At 36.5% G+C, this 18,466-nt stretch overlaps 1 protein-coding gene across 9 annotated transcripts in view; it reads left to right on the plus strand.

The window, feature by feature from the left end:
* INO80D (INO80 complex subunit D) overlaps positions 1-18,466 on the plus strand; it is a 67,671-nt gene that overhangs the window by 12,084 nt on the left and 37,121 nt on the right. For 4 of the 9 annotated variants that reach the window (XM_065930731.1, XM_065930733.1, XM_065930732.1 and 1 more), the window contains 3 exons: positions 7,174-7,266; positions 7,372-7,618; positions 12,125-12,867. In XM_065930731.1, coding sequence (XP_065786803.1) covers positions 7,401-7,618; positions 12,125-12,867 — 961 coding nt within the window. In that variant the 5' untranslated portion in view covers positions 7,174-7,266; positions 7,372-7,400. Of the gene's footprint in view, positions 1-7,173; positions 7,267-7,371; positions 7,619-8,365; positions 8,444-12,124; positions 12,868-18,466 lie in introns of those variants that run through there. The other 5 variants (XM_065930738.1, XM_065930739.1, XM_065930740.1 and 2 more) reach the window with 4 other exon arrangements.

Consider the following 18,466-nt stretch of genomic DNA (forward strand, 5'->3'; position numbering starts at 1 on the left):
AGTGGCGAGAGAGGTGGGGTTGAATAACAAACTGTGTGTGTGCTGGGTCGCTTCAGTCGTGCCCAGCTCTGTGCCACCCTATGGACTCTAGCCCACCAGGCTCCTCTGTCCATGGGATTCTCCAGACAAGACTGTTGGCGTGGGTTGCCATGCCCTTCTCCAAACAAGCTGTACAGTTGAACTATTTTTGCAATAAGTTAAGTGTAGAGGAGAAACTGGCAGCATGCAGCTAATAGTTATGTATCTGGTCAGCTGAAGAGAAATAAAGCCTAAATGATCATCCCCCAAAATCTATGCCATGTGGGCCCCTTTGAGTAGGGGAGACTAGTCCAGCATTGAGTCAAGCCTTAAAGGAGAAATGAAGATGATCATTTTCAGAAAGAACTGAGAAAGTAAAAATTATGAATAAATAGCTCCTTATGGTGGGAGGTGGTTTGGAGAGTTGAGGTAAGACATGGCTCCTCTGAAACAGGAGTTTATAGATAGATACAAAAGCTCAAGAAATAAATGATAAGATATAAGAGTGGAGCTAATGGAACCAAAGTATGAAATAAAAGAGCAATGTATAGTTATTATAGAAATGAAGGTCACTTTCAAAGCAGCACATATACCTGATAGCTAAGAATAATGGAGGTAAGCTTGAGAAATTTGAGCAATTCAAAATGGAAAAAGTAAAAATAAAGCCTAGAGACAGAGCCAGATACGGAAGACAGTAAATTTAGCATGCCTATAATTAATACCCCTGAAAAATACAATGGAATAAGTGAAATAGAAAAACAGTTTCAAGACATTAAGGAAGCGTTTCCCACAATAAATAAAAAGTGAGTTTAAATTCTAAAATGATTTCTAGATTTTATAAATTTAAAAATTGAAAAAAAATTTTTTTGGCCACATCATGCAGCTTGCAGATCTTAGTTCCCCAACAAGGGGTTGGGCGCAGGTCCTGGCTGTGAAAGCGGCCACTGGATCACCAGAGAATTCCTATGAAGACTTTTATTGTTAGGTTAACATGTGGGGAAAATATGACCTAAGACTTTATGTCCAGGCAAGCTTTAGTTTAAGTGTAATGTCAATTGACATATTTTTAAGTAGAAAAACCATGGCTTATTGTCAATAAGTCAGCCCTTGATGGGAAAGGTGGTGAATGGAGGTAAGTAAATTATAAACTATTGAATGCAGAGATGGATTGAAAACTAAGTTAAAAGATTAGTGATTAGCATTGAATAATTTTGAATATAGGACAAACATTTAAATGTCATAATCTATAACAATGTAGAAATAATATAAGGAGGAAATACTGAGTTGGGATAGGTAGGTAGTTAACAAAAAAGGAATTTTTTCTCATCCATAGCAAGATCAATCACAGGAATGCTAAGCACACTAACTTTCTTAGTTTGGAGTAAAGAAATGTGATTTAAAGGACACAGACTATAAATCTTCCAAGAAAACAGGCTATAAAATGAAATATGTAATAAAAAGATAGAATTGAAAGCTTAACAAAAAATAAGGTAGTAAAATTAAGATGAAACATTTGTCACGTAAGTAAATATTAAATTATAAATTGGATGAACTCATTAAAAGAAAATGACTCGATTGGAGGGGGAAAAAAAAAAACCTGGTAAGAGATGCATTGAAAAAGGGACCAGCAAGTAATATTTTAGTAAATATTTAGGCTTTATGGCCATACAGTCTGTTAGAGCTACCCACTTCTCCTGTTACAACATGGAAGCAATCAGATACAATATACAAATGAATGAACAGGACAATGTTCCAATAAAACTTTATTTACAAAAGCAAGCAATGGTTTAGATTTGTCTTTTAAGCCAGAGTTTGTTGACCTGTGATCTTAAATGGTGCTTCAGAAAACTTGAGAGTAAAAGGATAGGCAGAGATTTAACCAGTGAATTCAGGTCCAAAAAATGAAGTCCAGATACTAATACCAGACAAGGTTGAGTTCAAGACAAATAACATCAATTGCCTTTTCTAATGATGAAGAGTGACAGTCTAATGGTCACGAAATCTCTGTATCAAATAATATAGCTTTAAAATTTATAAAATAAATACAAGGGAAAATAAATAAGGTTATAGTTGGAGATTTTATTTCATCCCTTGGTAGACAGAAAAAGCAAACTAAATAACAGTGAATGTTAATAGCATGATATATGGTGTAGCTAGCAAGATACCCTAGAAACAACAAATGCTTTTTTCCAGGAGCACCTATTAGTCCCCAAATAAAAATTCAGTCAAATCCAAAATCAGAGATATATGCAGGTTGTGCTCTTTCTTTTTCTTATTTCTTTGTGAAATTTGTTTTTATTAGAATACCAGGGATGATTTGAGAAATATCCCCATGGGTTATGCCCCACACGATCTTCCGATCTTCCTGGGATAGCTTTTGGAACTTCTTAGAGCTGCTTTTCTTGCTGCCAGCAGACTCTGAAGGCCCTCCCTGCTTGAATGGCTCCTCCATGGAAGAGAATTTCCTCTTTTTCTTGGGGACATTTTTGTTTCTGACAGTTCAGAGTCACTAACTGGTTCCTCTTTGGGGAAAGATTTCTTTCTCTTGGGAAGACTTCCACTGCTAGCTGTGTCTTCAAGATCGCTACCAACCAACTTCTCCTTGGAAAAAGATTTCTTCTTGGGTTTGGAAGAAGAGATAGGTCTTTCACTCCATTCTCCCAAGGAGTCTCCTGGGGCTTTTTCTTCATTGGGGTCCTAGCTTCCTGGGAGGCAGCCGAGCCCAGGAACCAGAATGTGTTCCGGCCAGCTCTCTGGGCTCTCTGCAAGGTCCCAGCACCTCTCTTTCCCTATACTCCTTCTCCACACAGCTGCTGTTTTCTGATGATGGGAGGGCAGTTGCAGCCAGCTGTTTCCTTCAAGTGTTTCTTCTCCTGTTTCTCCAGCTTCCTGGTAATCTCAGCAGCTGCTCTCTCTGCCTGAACCGTTAACCTCCTTCACGACATCCAGATTCTTCTGTGGTATCTCTCCAGTCTCCGAGGACAGGCGTTCCTCAGCTTGTTTGAGTTCTCCCCAGATACACTTGTGCACCCCTCAGAGAAGCTATCCATTTGTGAGGTACTACCTCATTTTTTTGCTAGGGGTCTGGAGAGGCAGCCTTTGTTCTTGGCAGTTGCTTGGTCAGTGAAGGAGGGATGGAAAATAAGTCCGTGTTTTGGAGTGGTATCCCTTGTCTTCAGGGCTCTGGAAGCTTGGTCCTATGCTGGGCTCAGGGAATTAGTCAGACACCAGTATGGTGTGTGTGTGTGTGTGTGTGTGTGTGTGTGTGTGTGTGTGTGTGTGTGTGTGTGTGTGTGTGTGTGTGTGTGTGTGTGTGTGTGTGTGTGTGTGTGTGTGTGTAGCCTTGGTCCTGTGTGTGTGTGTGTGTGTGTGTGTGTGTGTGTGTGTGTGTGTGTGTGTGTGTGTGTGTGTGTGTGTGTGTGTGTAGCCTTGGTCCTGTGTGTGTGTGTGTGTAGCCTTGGTCCTGTGTGTGTGTGTGTGTGTGTGTGTGTGTGTGTGTGTGTGTGTGTGTGTGTGTAGCCTTGGTCCTGTGTGTGTGTGTGTGTAGCCTTGGTCCTGTGTGTGTGTGTGTGTGTGTGTGTGTGTGTGTGTGTGTGTAGCCTTGGTCCTGTGTGTGTGTGTGTGTAGCCTTGGTCCTGTGTGTGTGTGTGTGTGTGTGTGTAGCCTTGGTCCTGTGTGTGTGTGTGTGTGTGTGTAGCCTTGGTCCTGTGTGTGTGTGTGTGTGTGTGTGTGTGTGTGTGTGTGTGTGTGTGTGTGTGTAGCCTTGGTCCTATGCTGGGCCCAGGGAATCAGTCAGACACCAGTATGGTGTGTGTGTGTGTGTGTGTGTGTGTGTGTGTGTGTGTGTGTGTGTGTAGCCTGGTCCTGTGTGTGTGTGTGTGTGTGTAGCCTGGTCCTGTGTGTGTGTGTGTGTGTGTGTGTGTGTGTGTGTGTGTGTGTAGCCTGGTCCTGTGTGTGTGTGTGTGTGTGTGTGTGTGTGTGTAGCCTGGTCCTATGCTGGGCCCAGGGAATCAGTCAGACACCAGTATGGTGTGTGTGTGTGTGTGTGTGTGTAGCCTGGTCCTATGCTGGGCCCAGGGAATCAGTCAGACACCAGTGTGCTCCGTGTGTGTGTGTGTGTGTGTGTGTGTGTGTGTGTAATCTTAGTTCCCTGACCAAGGATCCAACCTGGGTTCCTTGCAGTGGAAGCATGGAGTCCTAACCACTGGACTGCCAGGGAATTCCCAGTGGTCCTTACTGTTAACTAGAACTAAGACAAAGGGAAGCCTAAAACTCTGCCATCCGAAAATGTTAGATAACTCTTGGATCAAAGGAGAAATTAAAAAGTAAAATCCAAATCAACTAGAAAGTATTGATAATTAGAATGTGTATTACTACCTATGGGATATGATTAAAACACTACTCAGGAAGATTCATAGATGTAAACAAATTATTAAGCAAGAAAAGAATGAAAATAAAAAAATTAAGCCCAAGACGTTAAAAAATATAATGAGAAGAGTGGAAAGAAAGTAGAAAGAATAAACAAATACAAAAGCAGACATTGATGAATTAGAAAATACATGGAGGTGCTGATAACTCCAAGAGGTTTTTTTTTTCTTCTTTTTGCTGGGGGGGAGTATATTGGTAAAAATATTAATAAACAGATAAACTCCTGTTGAACCCAATCATGAACAAAAGGGGAAAGCACAAATATCACAAATGTATATGGACATACATAGAATACAAGAATGAGTCACAGATATTTAGGAAATTAAGTATAAGAGGTCACATTGCTAAATTGTTTACAGGTAAATTTGAAAACCTGATCTGCACAAAACACTGCCCAACCGTCTAAGGAACGTTACAACTGCATTGCTTTTTAATTTGTTCAGGAACATAGATTTTTATAAATTGTTTTTTAAAATATGAATACCTGATTCTGCCAAGGCACACACATAGAAAAAACTCTAGACAGTCTCAAAATACAAAAATCCTCAATATTAGCAAATATAGCCCAGTCATACATTGGAAGAATAATGCATGATGTCCAGGTTGCTTTCATCCCAGGAGTGTAAGAAGAGTACAGTATCAGGATACCAAATATTAAATATTTTTAGCACATATTTTTAAAAGTGCAAGAGAAAAATGATCATTTCCCTAGAAACTGAAAAAGAATTTGGTAAAAATTAGCTGTCAATTCTGAGTTTGTTTTTTTCTTAATAAAGTAGGGATTACTTCATACTTCCTTAACATAACACACAAGTCAGCATTTTACCGCCATTGACTGGAAGCAATTCTTATTTAAAATTAGGAGTAACAGTGACTGCTGTTATTAACATTGTTTCAATAGTTCTAGCCAATTCAAATAAGGAAAAAGGATGCATGAACATTGGCAAGCAAGGGGGAATCATCAGTCTTAATAGACATGATGCCACCTAGGATATTCAGAGTATAAAGTGAATGGTACCCTTCATGTGATTTATAAAATATTCTCATACATCTAGATATATAGGCTGCTTTTTTTCATAATGACAATCAAATTGATTATGTAAATTCCTTTTTTCAGTTAGTTATATCCAGCCTATTTATTTCCTGAAGTTCATATAGATTTACTTAACTAATTCATGAAAGATTTGTGTTTGCCAGGTGGATGAGCAGGCCAAAGAGAGTGTAAAAATGAAACCGCATGGGTTTGCTTTGAAGTAATTTCCTGTCCTGAACATCCAGACCTTCAGGGCAGCTGAATTTAAATTTTTAGTCCAGCTTTTCTTCCTTGCCTCCTAATAAAGTGAAACGGCAAAGTTCTTATTTTTGTTTTACATTGATGCATGATTAGGTTTACTCAGTAATGTGTGATTTTATTTATTATCTAAGTTAATATTTCAGATTTTTTTCTACTGATATAAGTGAAATGCTTCTTAAAGGTAATATAAATTCTCTACCTTTATCATCAGCAGGTAAAATGTAGTAATAATAGCTTTATGAGTAATAACTCTCATGTGTTCAAGGCATGGTACTTAGTGTGTTGCATGCTTTGTGTGATTTGATCCCTGAAGCAACCTCATAACATAGCTACTAATATTATCTCTATTTTACAGATGGGAAAACCAAGGTTAAATGATTTGTCCAAGGTAAATACTGTAGTTATCTTGGCAGATCTTTGACTTAAGCAAACATATCTTCTGACTCTTCAGGGGTTTGTGTATCTCGACATTCACTGCTGTAAGGAGTTTTTTATTCAGTTTCGTAAACGGGAGAGTACTTCTCAAGGTTCTCTGTAGCTGGTGTCTGAGCTGTTCATCATCTGTCTAGGTGACTTTTGGAGTGTAGAGCAAGCAGGCTGGACCACAGCAGCCCCCTGTGGCCTGATGTGGCCGATCAGTTGTTTTAGTTTCACTGTGGACGGTGTGGTGTTATCATACATGTTAACTCCTAGACCTTTTGTGTGTTGAGTATGTATGTTAAGTATGTGTGTTAAGTATGTATGAGGTAGTGACTGCTGTGTGATTTCTTCCATCTTCTTATTAAACTTCCAGAGACTCGTCAGCCATGGTAATTATACTCTCTGGTGTAATTGGGAGCATTCTGTGGTGCAGAGCACTCAACTGAATGGTGGAAATGTGGTGGTGACTAGTCTTTGGGCTCCAGGCTATAGTCTGGATGAGACAGGTGTGGGGGAGTATTAGAGGTAAAAATAACTTAAAAAACAGGGATTTGTTCTTTTTTAATATTTCATAGAAATATTTGTTACAAACTGCTAAATATTTTGCCAACACATCAGAAAATGTAGAATTTCTGGGGGAAGTTTTTGGGTTTGTAGAGCTCATTCCATTGCCATTTTAAAGAGATTTGAGTTCTGAAAATCGGCATAAGGTGAAACCATCAGTAAAGAAAAAAAAAAAAAAAGGACCCGCCACCTTATAACATGAATTTGGTGGAAGAATCCTGCTATTTTGAGGTATTTGCAAGGCTTAAAGCAAAAATTATTTAGTTCAATTTGGAGTGGTAGGTTAACTTAATGTTTTATGTCTTATTATTTGAATTCAATACTGGGATGTTGGGTTACAGTGAAGAATCCATCCCGTTAGGAAGGGTGATACCCTAGAATTTTACTTCCCAGGTGAGCAAGCTTTGCTTATTTCTATTTGTTAACTAGGCCTTTTGATATTTTTGTAGACAATCTGCTTCATCTTGATTCTGCAGCATTCCAAACTGTGGTATCCTTGGGGTTCTCTTAACATTGCTATGGTGCAGAAGATTTAAAATCAGGTATGGCTGTGGGGCCCGAAGTCCCTCAGTGAAATTCTCAACTTAAACCTGCCTTATACTCTCTGATTTATCATTTGGGTTTCTTTTTTTGTGGTGGTCTTTTAGCTGATGTTCACAAGGAATAGAGTCACGTGATGTATGAAGGGAAACATATACACTTCTCTGAGGTTGACAATAAGCCCTTGTGCTCATATAGCCCCAAACTGTGCAAGCAGCGGCGACTCAACGGCTACGCTTTCTGTATCAGACACGTTCTGGAGGACAAGACTGCCCCCTTCAAGCAATGTGAATATGTGGCCAAGTATAACAGCCAGCGCTGCACCAACCCCATTCCTAAATCGGAGGACCGCAGGTAAGCGCTGACAGTGAGGAGCAGCCTCTGATTGAATCAGCAAGCTTGGAGGTTGCTTCTGTTCTGTTTGATGTATGATATGATGGCTTTAATTGTTCAGTTCAGGGGTTAATCTAAGTAAACTTTAGAATGGTTCTAAAGATGAGAGATGGCAATTTTTAGGAAATGGAGTAGTAACTTTGGCGATTTCTTTGTGAAGTATGTTTAAGTGTGTAAAATTTTTTTTTTTTTGCTTGAAGTCTTGGTACTGATGTGCTTGGTTTACTGCCTTAGAAAGTGTTTTCTAATTTTTCTACTTAGTATTTCATCAGCCTAAATGAGACAAATGATAGGAACTATTTTGGTGTTACAGTTAATAATGATAATTTTGGAATTTTTTTAAAAATAATTTTGGAATTTTTAAATATGCACTTGAAAGGTATCAAATGATATATACTTATTGAAAAAGCATTATTCAAAAGAATGATTACTTGAATCATTCAGAAGATTTATTTCCTCTCAGGCTTCTTTTGGTTAAAAAGAGCTCCATACAAACTATGTTTACTATAATTTAGAACCTTTATTTTCGTAGTAAAGTAGGCTTTATGACTGGGATTATGAATTTATACTTTTCTGAGTTAAAGAAAATAATGAGATGTTTTTAAAGGAGTTTTATGCTGATTATTCATCTTTCATATCCTTAGAAAAATTTATACTGTATTTCACATATAATCTCTTTTTTTATGTCTCTTTTTGTCACTTCTCCAGAAACCCTGTTGATCATTGTAGAATATTACAGAGAGATGCATGCTTCTTTTCCTGAAAGTTTCAAATACTTGTCTTTAGGTAGAAATTTTGAACTTTTTATTTCTACATTTAAAAAATACATATACAACCTTTATTTTTTGTTCCTATATGTAAACAAGTGTCACCTGTGTAAATCGGTTGAAAAGGAATCATGTATTTTGTATGTCATGGTGAGCAACTTATAGGGTGAAATAAGTAATTTGTGTTGATAATTATCCCACCAAAATGAGTACAGTATAATGTGGTGATTTGAAAATACTCTCTTAGAGTATCTAATGAGCACTTCAGGTTTCAAATTGCAATACCTGAAAGTTAGAAACAGCTGTTTAGTGAGGAAAGGGATAAAATTTTAATCTCAGGTGAGAAAGGTACCAGTGTATTAGGCTAAGCATGTCTGTCCAGTTGGTTTTAGCTGACTAAAAATAATTTCTTACTCTTACCCCTTTTTAACTTGAAGAATGAGTGGACTTGGATTTCTTCTTTCACGTCAAGATCCATTATAATCACATTTCTATAATTTTGTCTTAAATTCAGTTTATCAGAGGTGTGATTTTTGTCAACCTTGGATTTTTTGTTTTCAATTCAGCTGAAGCAACTATTATCTTAACAGCAAATAACAAGAAGTAAATTGAGAGTCACTCTGAATTTCTCCAAAATATTAATTATCTGAATTAATTTAATATGTCTTCACCTTTATATTCGAAGTAATTTTCTTTTTTTTTTTTTTTTAAGAGCGAGAAAGGAAAGGACTTTTGTGTTGCTGTGTCAAGAGAATCTGGACTTAAAAAGTACTGAGTTATATATTTTTTCAAAATTGGTCCAAGACCATATGAAACAAATGCTATTAGTATTTTTGCATTTTAGTTGTTGTAGGGCTGTTTGAAAACAGATTAAAGTAGATGTTAGTAGGAAGTAATATTCTTACTTAACCTCAAGAAACTCAGGTTGAATTCATGTCATAATATGTTTAAACCTGTATATAAATGTAATAGTTGTAACTATACTATATGACACAATGTAGAAAAGATTAATACTCTTTTGAGAATAAGCTTTTATCATTGTTAAGGCAGTTACTCCTTAGACACTTAGGGATTTGAAATGGTTTTATGTGTAGTTTTAGGAAACAAATTCCCAAGGACTTTTAGTTGACAAAAATATCTGGTCAATAGTCAGGTAGAATAAGTGCATAACTTACCTGGTGTGTATTATAAATGCTAACTTATGAAATTCGATCTTTTGGATAGAATAGTGTTAAGTTCAGTTAGAAGTACTGGTATAATTAAAAAGTAATGTCCATTTTCTAATATACTTTTACAGTGGGAAGCTAAGGCCTCATACTGTAGCCTTGATATTTCAGAGATAAATGGTTATATTAAGTTGGTTATTTTATATAGTATTGTAAATTTAAGTTTGGTATAGTTTTTTATATGTATATTTTTTTAGTAGTATGTACTTACAAGAAATTTTCTTGTTTCCTATATTCTTTTCTAAAACAGCTTAAGATAAAATTCATATATGAATCAAGTTACCCATTTGAAGTATATAGTTCAGTATTCTCTAATGTCTTTACAGGAGTGTGTAACTATCAACATAGTCTAATTTTACATTTTCAGCCCCCCAAAGGAACACATTTGCAGGCATGTCCCTGTATTCTTTTTGACTGGGGACTCATATTTACATGCTTACTTTAAATACATACTTATTTTAAATGCTGTTCATAACTAAGTAAGCTGTTGTAATTCTAGTTATGTGGCCGCAGTGTGACAGTGGCTGGAGTGGGTTGAGGGTGCGTTGAAGGAAGACTGTCCCTGTGGATTCGCCTCTGCTGGGCTAGGTGATGCTCGAATAGTAGCCTCATTTACCAGTCTAGACGGCTCATGTCAGTGAGCAGAGCAGCTTGATTTCTAAATTTAAAAAAGCCCACTTCATTACTCCTCTCTAAAAATACTAATCCTTTCGTCAATTTGAAAATGAATAGAAAACAAACAAAAGCCAGCCACACTTTGTTGGGAAGCTTAATACAATTATACCTGAAACCCTTTTCCTTATTAGCTGTAGTTTTATGAATCTTTTCTATTTACAGTAGGTAGGACCTAGCTCAAACCTGCTAGTTACACACACATACATGTGCAGTGCAGAGTCTGTTTACAGTCCAGAAGGCTTTTTCTTAATAGTTGTGTTTGCAATGAAAGAGTGAGACAAAGCAGCAAAACCATGTGTCCTCATTTTTGGTGAATCTGTGTTTTTAACAATTATTAAAACACTTTTCTGTTGGAGCCCAGTGAGTTTGGGAATTGACATTATTTACTTTATTGCTTTTTTCCCAAGCTGTGTTCTATGGAGATATACTGCAATAAAAATAGGTGCCATTTTAAATAAGTTTGGGAAACAGTGCCACGTGGATACATTTCTACCCTTGGAGTATAATGCACACATCATACAAGATGCTTTGAGAGATTGTTCAGCAGAAACAAATGATAAAATTATTATCTCTTTCTGTTCAAGCCAGCATTTTCCCAAATTTATTTAAGCATGGCATACTGTCTTTATGGCATACTAGTCAGCATACCTTAGAACTGTGTGAGTTATACCAGTTTGGGAAATACTACTTTTCTATTTCCCAGAGAAGGAAATGGCAACCCACTCCAATATTCTTGCCTGGAAAATCTCATGGATGCAGGAGCCTGGTGGGCTACAGTCTGTGGAGTTGCAAAGAGTCAGGCATGACTTAGCAACTAAACGACAAATGACTTTTCTATTGGTTAGAAACCTCTATAGGTTTTCAGTGTAATTTTATTCAAATTACATGCATTCTTAATAAGAGTCTTCAAGAGCTTTGATATTTTTCTTCTATTTTTTTAATTGAAGTATAGTTGATTTACATGTTGATTTCTGCAGTACAACACAGTGATTCAGGTATACATATATGCATTCTGTTTTATGTTCTTTTCCACTATAGTTTATCACAGGATATTAAATATTGTTCCCTGTGCTAAATGAGCTTTGGTTTTTTAGTTTTAAGTCTTAGCTCTGTCACTTTCTATATAGGTGGTTTGGGGTAAGTTAATTTATATAAAATTTAGCTTCCTCATCTGTATAAAGGGCATTATTTTGGTACCTGTTGCAGGTAGAAATTAGAAGAGATAATTCATGTACTCAACACATGGCTATTGAGAAACTCATTTAATCTGTAATCGCACTAACCAGTTTTATTATTTTCTCCTCTTCTGTGTGTGTGTGTGTATAGAACACACGGTAGACATTTGACGTTCTTAAGTGTTATGTCATAAGATCTTTGTGAATCTCCAGTACTTGAATGGCATTGAGACATGTGATTTTTTTCTCTAGAAGAGAATTTTAAGTGATCCTTTAGATCCTTTAGATGAGCTACTTTGTATGCTGTGAATGGAGACTAAAAAGCCATGTGAGAACCAATAGCTAGGTGTTTATCCAGGACCACTCACTATTTGAATGACTTGCTTCTGTCTGGCAGCCTCTTCTCATGTGCAGTTCATTTATTTGCTGTAGCAAAACTGCACAGACTTTGCGGATTGCTTGAGGGTAATGGAAGTTGTATAAATTACATCCACAAATGCAGAGTTATCACAGTCATGCATTTTGAGCATACAAGGATTCACATTTTATGATATGTAGCTTTGTATTCTACTTTTCTGAAGATGTATTAGAAATGGTCTCCTGTACATGTGTGTATTTTTCTAGGTACTGCAACAGCCACTTGCAGGTACTTGGCTTTATCCCGAAAAAAGAGAGGAAGAAAAAGAGTGACCCTATAGATGAGGTCAAGGTCAGGCACCAGATGGATACCATGGCCTTTAGCCTGACAGTACCCACGCTGGCCTTGAAGATGCCCAATGGACTGGATGGAATGTCCCTCTCTCCACCAGGGGCTCGGGTCCCTGTCCACTACCTGGAAACCGAGCTGGAAGACCCCTTTGCTTTCAACGAGGAAGATGATGACCTAAAGAAAGGTGCAACTGTGAGAAAGAAGTTGCAGAGCAAGTTGGCCCAGAATCGGCAGCGCCAGAGAGAGACAGAGATTTTAAAAGTTCGACAAGAGCACTTTAGTCCCCCTCCTGCCCCTTCTCAGCAGCAGCCTCCGCAGCCGCACTCCCACCTGTCACCTTTACCCACTTTGAAACCTCCAGCGCCCCCGCAGGGTGTAGTCTGCAAGTCACCTCAACCTCAGAACACCAGCCTACCAATGCAGGGAGTGGCCCCCACCACACACACTATAGCACAAGCCAGGCAGTTGTCTCACAGGAGGCCTCTGCCCCTCCCGCCACCCAGCAGGGCTCCCGCCGTGGACCCGCCCAGGACTGACCGGGTCCTCATGAAAGCCACAGCCTTCTCTCCACACTTCTCTTGTATAAGTCGACTGCAGAGACTGGTGAAACTGTGCACCCAGAAACATCAGCTGGACACTGATCTGTTTCCCCATTTAGGTGAGTTACCGTCTCTTTTACCGTGTCATATACGTGAGTAATAGAACAAAATGTGCCCTTTTGCACAAGGTTTTATTTTCATAGCCTTCTCATACTTAGTAGGGGTAGAAGAATACTTGGACAGAGTGTCCAATCAAGACTCTGTATTTAGATAAATCACCTTAACATAAACATGCTACCAGAGAGAAGAGTAATTGGTGAACAGGATACAGAAAATAGGAGCTGGGAGTTTGGAATCCCAGTTGAAGCTTCTAGTAGGGTAGTAGCAATGTTGAAAGCCGCTGTGTTTGGTTTTGTACTTCTCTGAGCTCAGTCCCTGTGTCTAATGAAGTTCTTGACATATCTTATCATAGAACTTTGGAATAAAGATAGTATTGTTGGCATCTGCTGACAGTTTTCTAAAAAAAAATTCTTAAAGTAATGCCTGTTCATGATTTAAAAGCAGAAAGTTACAGAAAACTGTAATGGAGACAAATATCTATCTTTCCTTTGTTGCTTCTGAGTTTTCTGTCTTAATCAAGAAAATCCTCTGATAGCAAGTTTACACAGATATTCTTCATATTCTGTTAATAGTTTGATTGTTTTATTTTTGTTCATTTAAACCTTCAATACATTTGGAATTTATTCTTGTGAGCTGTGATTCTAACTTTAGGAAAGATTATTTGCATGAAATATGACAGCAATAGAAAAATGGGAAAAGGATGGGTATAGTAGAAGAAGAAATATAAATGGTCAATAAATGAAAACCTCAATCCTCCTAACAGATGGAGAAATGCAAATTAAAATAACAGTCAGTTACTATCAGATTAGCAAAAATTATATCTGTTGTTAATGAGAATATGGGATCTCATACATGACTGGTGAGTAATGCAGCAGTACCTACTAATTAAGAGTATATGTATAGTCAGCAAGCTCACTTTTGGAACTCTGTGTATTAAAAAAAATACCAGAATGTAAGGATATGTGTTCTAGGATGTTTATTGCAGCATTGCTTGCAATACTAAAAATCTGCAAACCACCTTTATAACCTGTGAGAAATTTTTAGTAAATTCTGATATGTATACATTTTATGAAGTATTACACAGCTATTTAAAAAAATAAGTAAAAATAAAAAGAATGAGTGAAATCTCTATCTTTTACCTGGGTGTATCCATGATATCTTAACAAACAGAAAAATACTGTGGTATTGTACTGTCCCATTTTTGTAAAAATAAGCAAAGTGCATAAACAAGGGACACCAGTATATCTGTTGATCAAGCATGTGAATAAATGTTGGTCTCTTTGTTACAAGATAAAGTGTGAATGAATGTACACTATTAGGCTGTTAATATTGGCTGCCATGGGGGATAGAATTGGACAGGATGTATTTTTAGAGAGATGGGAGTGGTAACTCTTATATAGCTTTATATTATTTTACTTGTTATTAAGCAATGTATGACATTTGGTGGGCTTCCCAGGTAACTCAGTGGTAAAGAATCCACCTGCCAATGCAAGAGACATAGGTTCCATCCATGGGTTGAGAAGGTCCCCTGGAGAAGCAAATGGCAACCCCTCCAGTATTCTTACCTGGAGAATCCCACGGACAGAGGAGCCTGGTGAGCTACAGTCTGTGGGGTCACAAAGAGTCAGACAGGACTTAACAACTAAACAACAACAAAACTTGACTTTTGTTAATTAAAAAAACTAATGAAGCTTAAAGAGAAAAAATATAGATAAGCAAATATAACAAAGCAAGCCTTATTAGTACTTATTTGTTAATACCTTGGCATCTTCTTTCAGATATATAAAATTAAATTTCTGCTATATGTACAGTATTATAACCTATTTTAAAAATTTTATAATGTATTAAGTTAGTAATTTTTCATACACAACATAATTTGTCACAGCTGAATTCTTTCTCTAATTTAAATCATTTCCAATTTATTTAATCATAAAGTATTGCAGCTGTATAGCCCTCGCAGTAAAACAATTACCATCACATCTTTAATTTTTCCTTCAAATAGATTCCTGGAAGCAGAATTGCTGATTCCAAGCTTTTTCACTTTTTAAAAAGGTTTTTGATATATATTGCCAAATTGGCCTTCAAAATTATCTTTTCAGTTTACTTTTCTTTCAGCAATGTATGAGAATGAGTTTCTCTACATCTTTATAGACCTGGATATTAGATATTATTATTATTATTATTTTGCCTTTACAAATTTGATAGAAAATTTGGCAGTACATGTAAAAAACTTCTGAGGTGTGCTTTAATACCTTAGACCAGTATTTCTTAAGTTTTTGGCCTTAGAATCACTTTATTTGCACTCTCAAAAGTTGTTGAGGACACTGTTGAGATTTTGTATATGTGAGTTATATCTGTTGCTAGTTACCGGATTAGAAGTTAAAACTGAGAAATTTAGAAAGTACTAATTCATTTTAAAATAACAATAAACTTACTGCATGTTAACATATTCTTTTCATGAAAAATAACTTTCCAAAACAAAAGCAAATATAATGGGAAGAGCCGCATTTTTTGACCTTGTTCTGCATATCTTTTTGGCCACACTGTGTGGCCTGTGGGATCTTAGCTCCCCGACCAAGGGGCTGAACCCGTGCTCCTGCGATAGAAGCGTGGAGTCTTAACCTCTGGACCACGAGGGAAGTCCCTGTTTAGCAAAACTCAGTGTCTGGCGTAGTAGAGGACAGCTAGGTATCTGCATTCATTGTGTCCTGATTCAGTGTGGTTTTGGTTAGTAGATAAAAAGATGGCTTTACACATTTGTTGTAGGAAAAGGAGGGCAGGTATTTTAATAGTTTTTTTTCCCAAAAAATTATAGGTATTTGTAATTGGTTCTTCACCATAACTTGACAAGTGGTAGTTTTTAAAGATTAGTTTCAGTGTGAAATCTCAAGCCATATCAAGGAATTTGCATACAGTTACATTAAAATCCATTGATTTGCCTTGTACTTTGAATGAATATCTTATCCATGGATGATATTGTAACATCGTTGTGTAGTTCATTTGGTAAATACTGGCTTACTGAATTACACACATGTCCCAAATGTTGACATATTTTGTTACATTAAAATTTTAGGTTGCATTCATTAATATTAACATTAATTGTATCATAAAAATCTGACTCTTAAGAATTTGTCATACCATCAGTGATAAATTCAAGTTTTACTCCAGAATTGAGCTTTCGTTTGTTTTTTTTCATTTCATTGTAAGTCATTGTGTGGAACATATATTAACAACTAATTCAGTTTTTTGCCCCTCTTGATTCATGCTAAGGCATCAGCAGTTTGACCCACCATGGTTGGTTGTTGTTTTTACCAACAGTGCAAATGTCACCACAGTAGAAAAGGCAAATAATATCTTAATACTGTTTTGAAGGTAGTATTGACCTAGAGGTCTCCCCAAAAGGGTTTAAGGGACCCCTGGGGATCCGTAGGCCAAGCTTTGAGTAAAAACTGCTATTCTAGATTAATAATGTAGTTTTGACTGTTGGTTCATACTGCCTTTTTTGGACATATGTAGTTCCTATTTTATCTTGTCAATTTTTTCATCCATTTGTATTTAAGCATTTCTCTTTTTTCTTGATAGGTAAGGGCCTATTATACATATTTCCTGTTTGTTGCAAAGCCTCTCCTCCCTCCCATTTGTTGTTTGCTTTTAGTACCCATTATAAAGGTTTTGGAATTTAGAGGTTACATTTTTTTCTTTTTTTTTTTTTAGAGGTTAAAATTTTTTATGTAAACTCTCTTTCTCTCTCTCTCTTTTTTAAGATTTCTGTTTGAATCAGATTTTATTTTCCTCTCCCTTTGTTTAGGTTGTCTTCATTCCAAGAAAACATATGTATATATATGTATATGTATATATATTGACCAACATTTTCTTTAGTCCTTTTGTTAGTTCAGTCATCTCTTTGGAATTCATTAGGCATTAGTTTTGAGGCAGAGATCTAAGTTTTCTTTGCACATCTGCATCTCATTTCAGCTTTTACCCACATCATCTGCTAAATTTTTATTTGTATTTCTATTTATTTCTAGATACTGATAATATTTTAGCTTTTGAAATTTAACGTTATGTTGAGGGCTGACTTTCAATCATTTTGAACAGAATTAAAACTCATAGAAAAGTATTGTCTTTTTATTTTTAGAAAATGTAAATGAGGAACTCAATTTTTGTTTTTTTAATTAAAAAAATTTTTTTAATTGGAGGATAATTGCTTTTGCAATGTTGTGTGGTCTCTGCCACGAAGTTTTTAAAACAGATTATTTTGGAGAAACCTGAAATTGTAATGTACTGTTACAACTGAGTCTGCATTCATATCAGCAAAGAATACTTAAAGAAAAATGCAGTATTTAATTGACTCCTCCCATCCCGTTTGGGTTGGTCATCTCAATCAGTTACGCTGAAACTGGTGATAATGAAGCCAAGATCAAAGGTTTGCTTTATTGGACAGTTAATTTTACAACAGGAGAAGCACTTCAATCTCAGTTCTTATGACTTAGATCTTGACTTTTTCAGAGAAAGCATAGGTGACTTAGTAGACATTATTTTGACTTTTACAGAAACTTAAAAAATAACAGTTCATGTTCTAATTTTTAAAGGTGCCTTAAGTGTCACTTTGTGTTTGAAAGATCTCACCTTTCAACATTCTGAAGCTGATAATGGGATCACTTTTTTTTTTTTATTTACTCTTTAACAAATTGTTATTTTAGTTAGAGAGTGTAACTTTTTAAGATGACCTGATAGTTTGAATAGTCATCTTGGGAATAGGTTTAGAGTTTCTTTATGCTGTTGGCAGTTTTCCTTAATTTTAAACATTTATAATTTGCATTTCAATTAACCTTTTCTTAATTTCTTAGTTTGGCACATGTGAACTAGTGGCTTAGATGATGAAGAATCTGCCTGCAATGCAGGAGACCTGCTTTGGTCCCTGGGTGGGGAAGATCTCCTGGAGAAGGGAATGACTACCCATTCCAGTGTTCTTGGCTGGAGAATTCCATGGACAGAGGAGCCTGATAGGCTACAGTTCATGGGGTTGCAAAGAGTCGGACATGAGTAAGCAATTATATTGGACACTTAACTCATTTAAATTATGGAAGAAATCTGTGAGATCCTTTATAACTAATTGTGAGTAATAAAGACTGTCTCTGATTTTTGAGGGTCTCAAGAAGGAAGACATAGAATACTAGTCATCAGGGTGTCTAATTAAAGTTTTATAGTGGTTTTGAATATGTTAAGTAGTCTACACACTGTTGTATTTTAGGCTATGCAAGATCAGTATTTATCAAGACCTCTTCAAGATACGAAACTTTTAAAAAGGCACAACCTTTGTGTTGGAAGCTAGTAATTATCCAGTCATTAAAAATAATGCATTTAACAAAATGAATAAGCATTATTCATACTCTATTTCTCTGCTTTTCCTTCTAACCTTGTTTTCAAAATGGAACTCAGAATGTGACAGCTTTTGTTTAACTAAAAGAAACCCCAGTGACATTAGAAATAGAACATTGCTATCCTGCCCCTGAGGGCAGGAGGAGAATGGGGCGACAGAGGATGAGAGGGTTGGATGGCATCACTGACTCAGTGGACATGGATTTGAACAAACTG

The sequence above is a fragment of the Muntiacus reevesi genome, chromosome 3 (genome assembly GCF_963930625.1).
Source record: "Muntiacus reevesi chromosome 3, mMunRee1.1, whole genome shotgun sequence".
In the NCBI taxonomy this organism is placed as follows: Eukaryota; Metazoa; Chordata; class Mammalia; order Artiodactyla; family Cervidae; genus Muntiacus; species Muntiacus reevesi.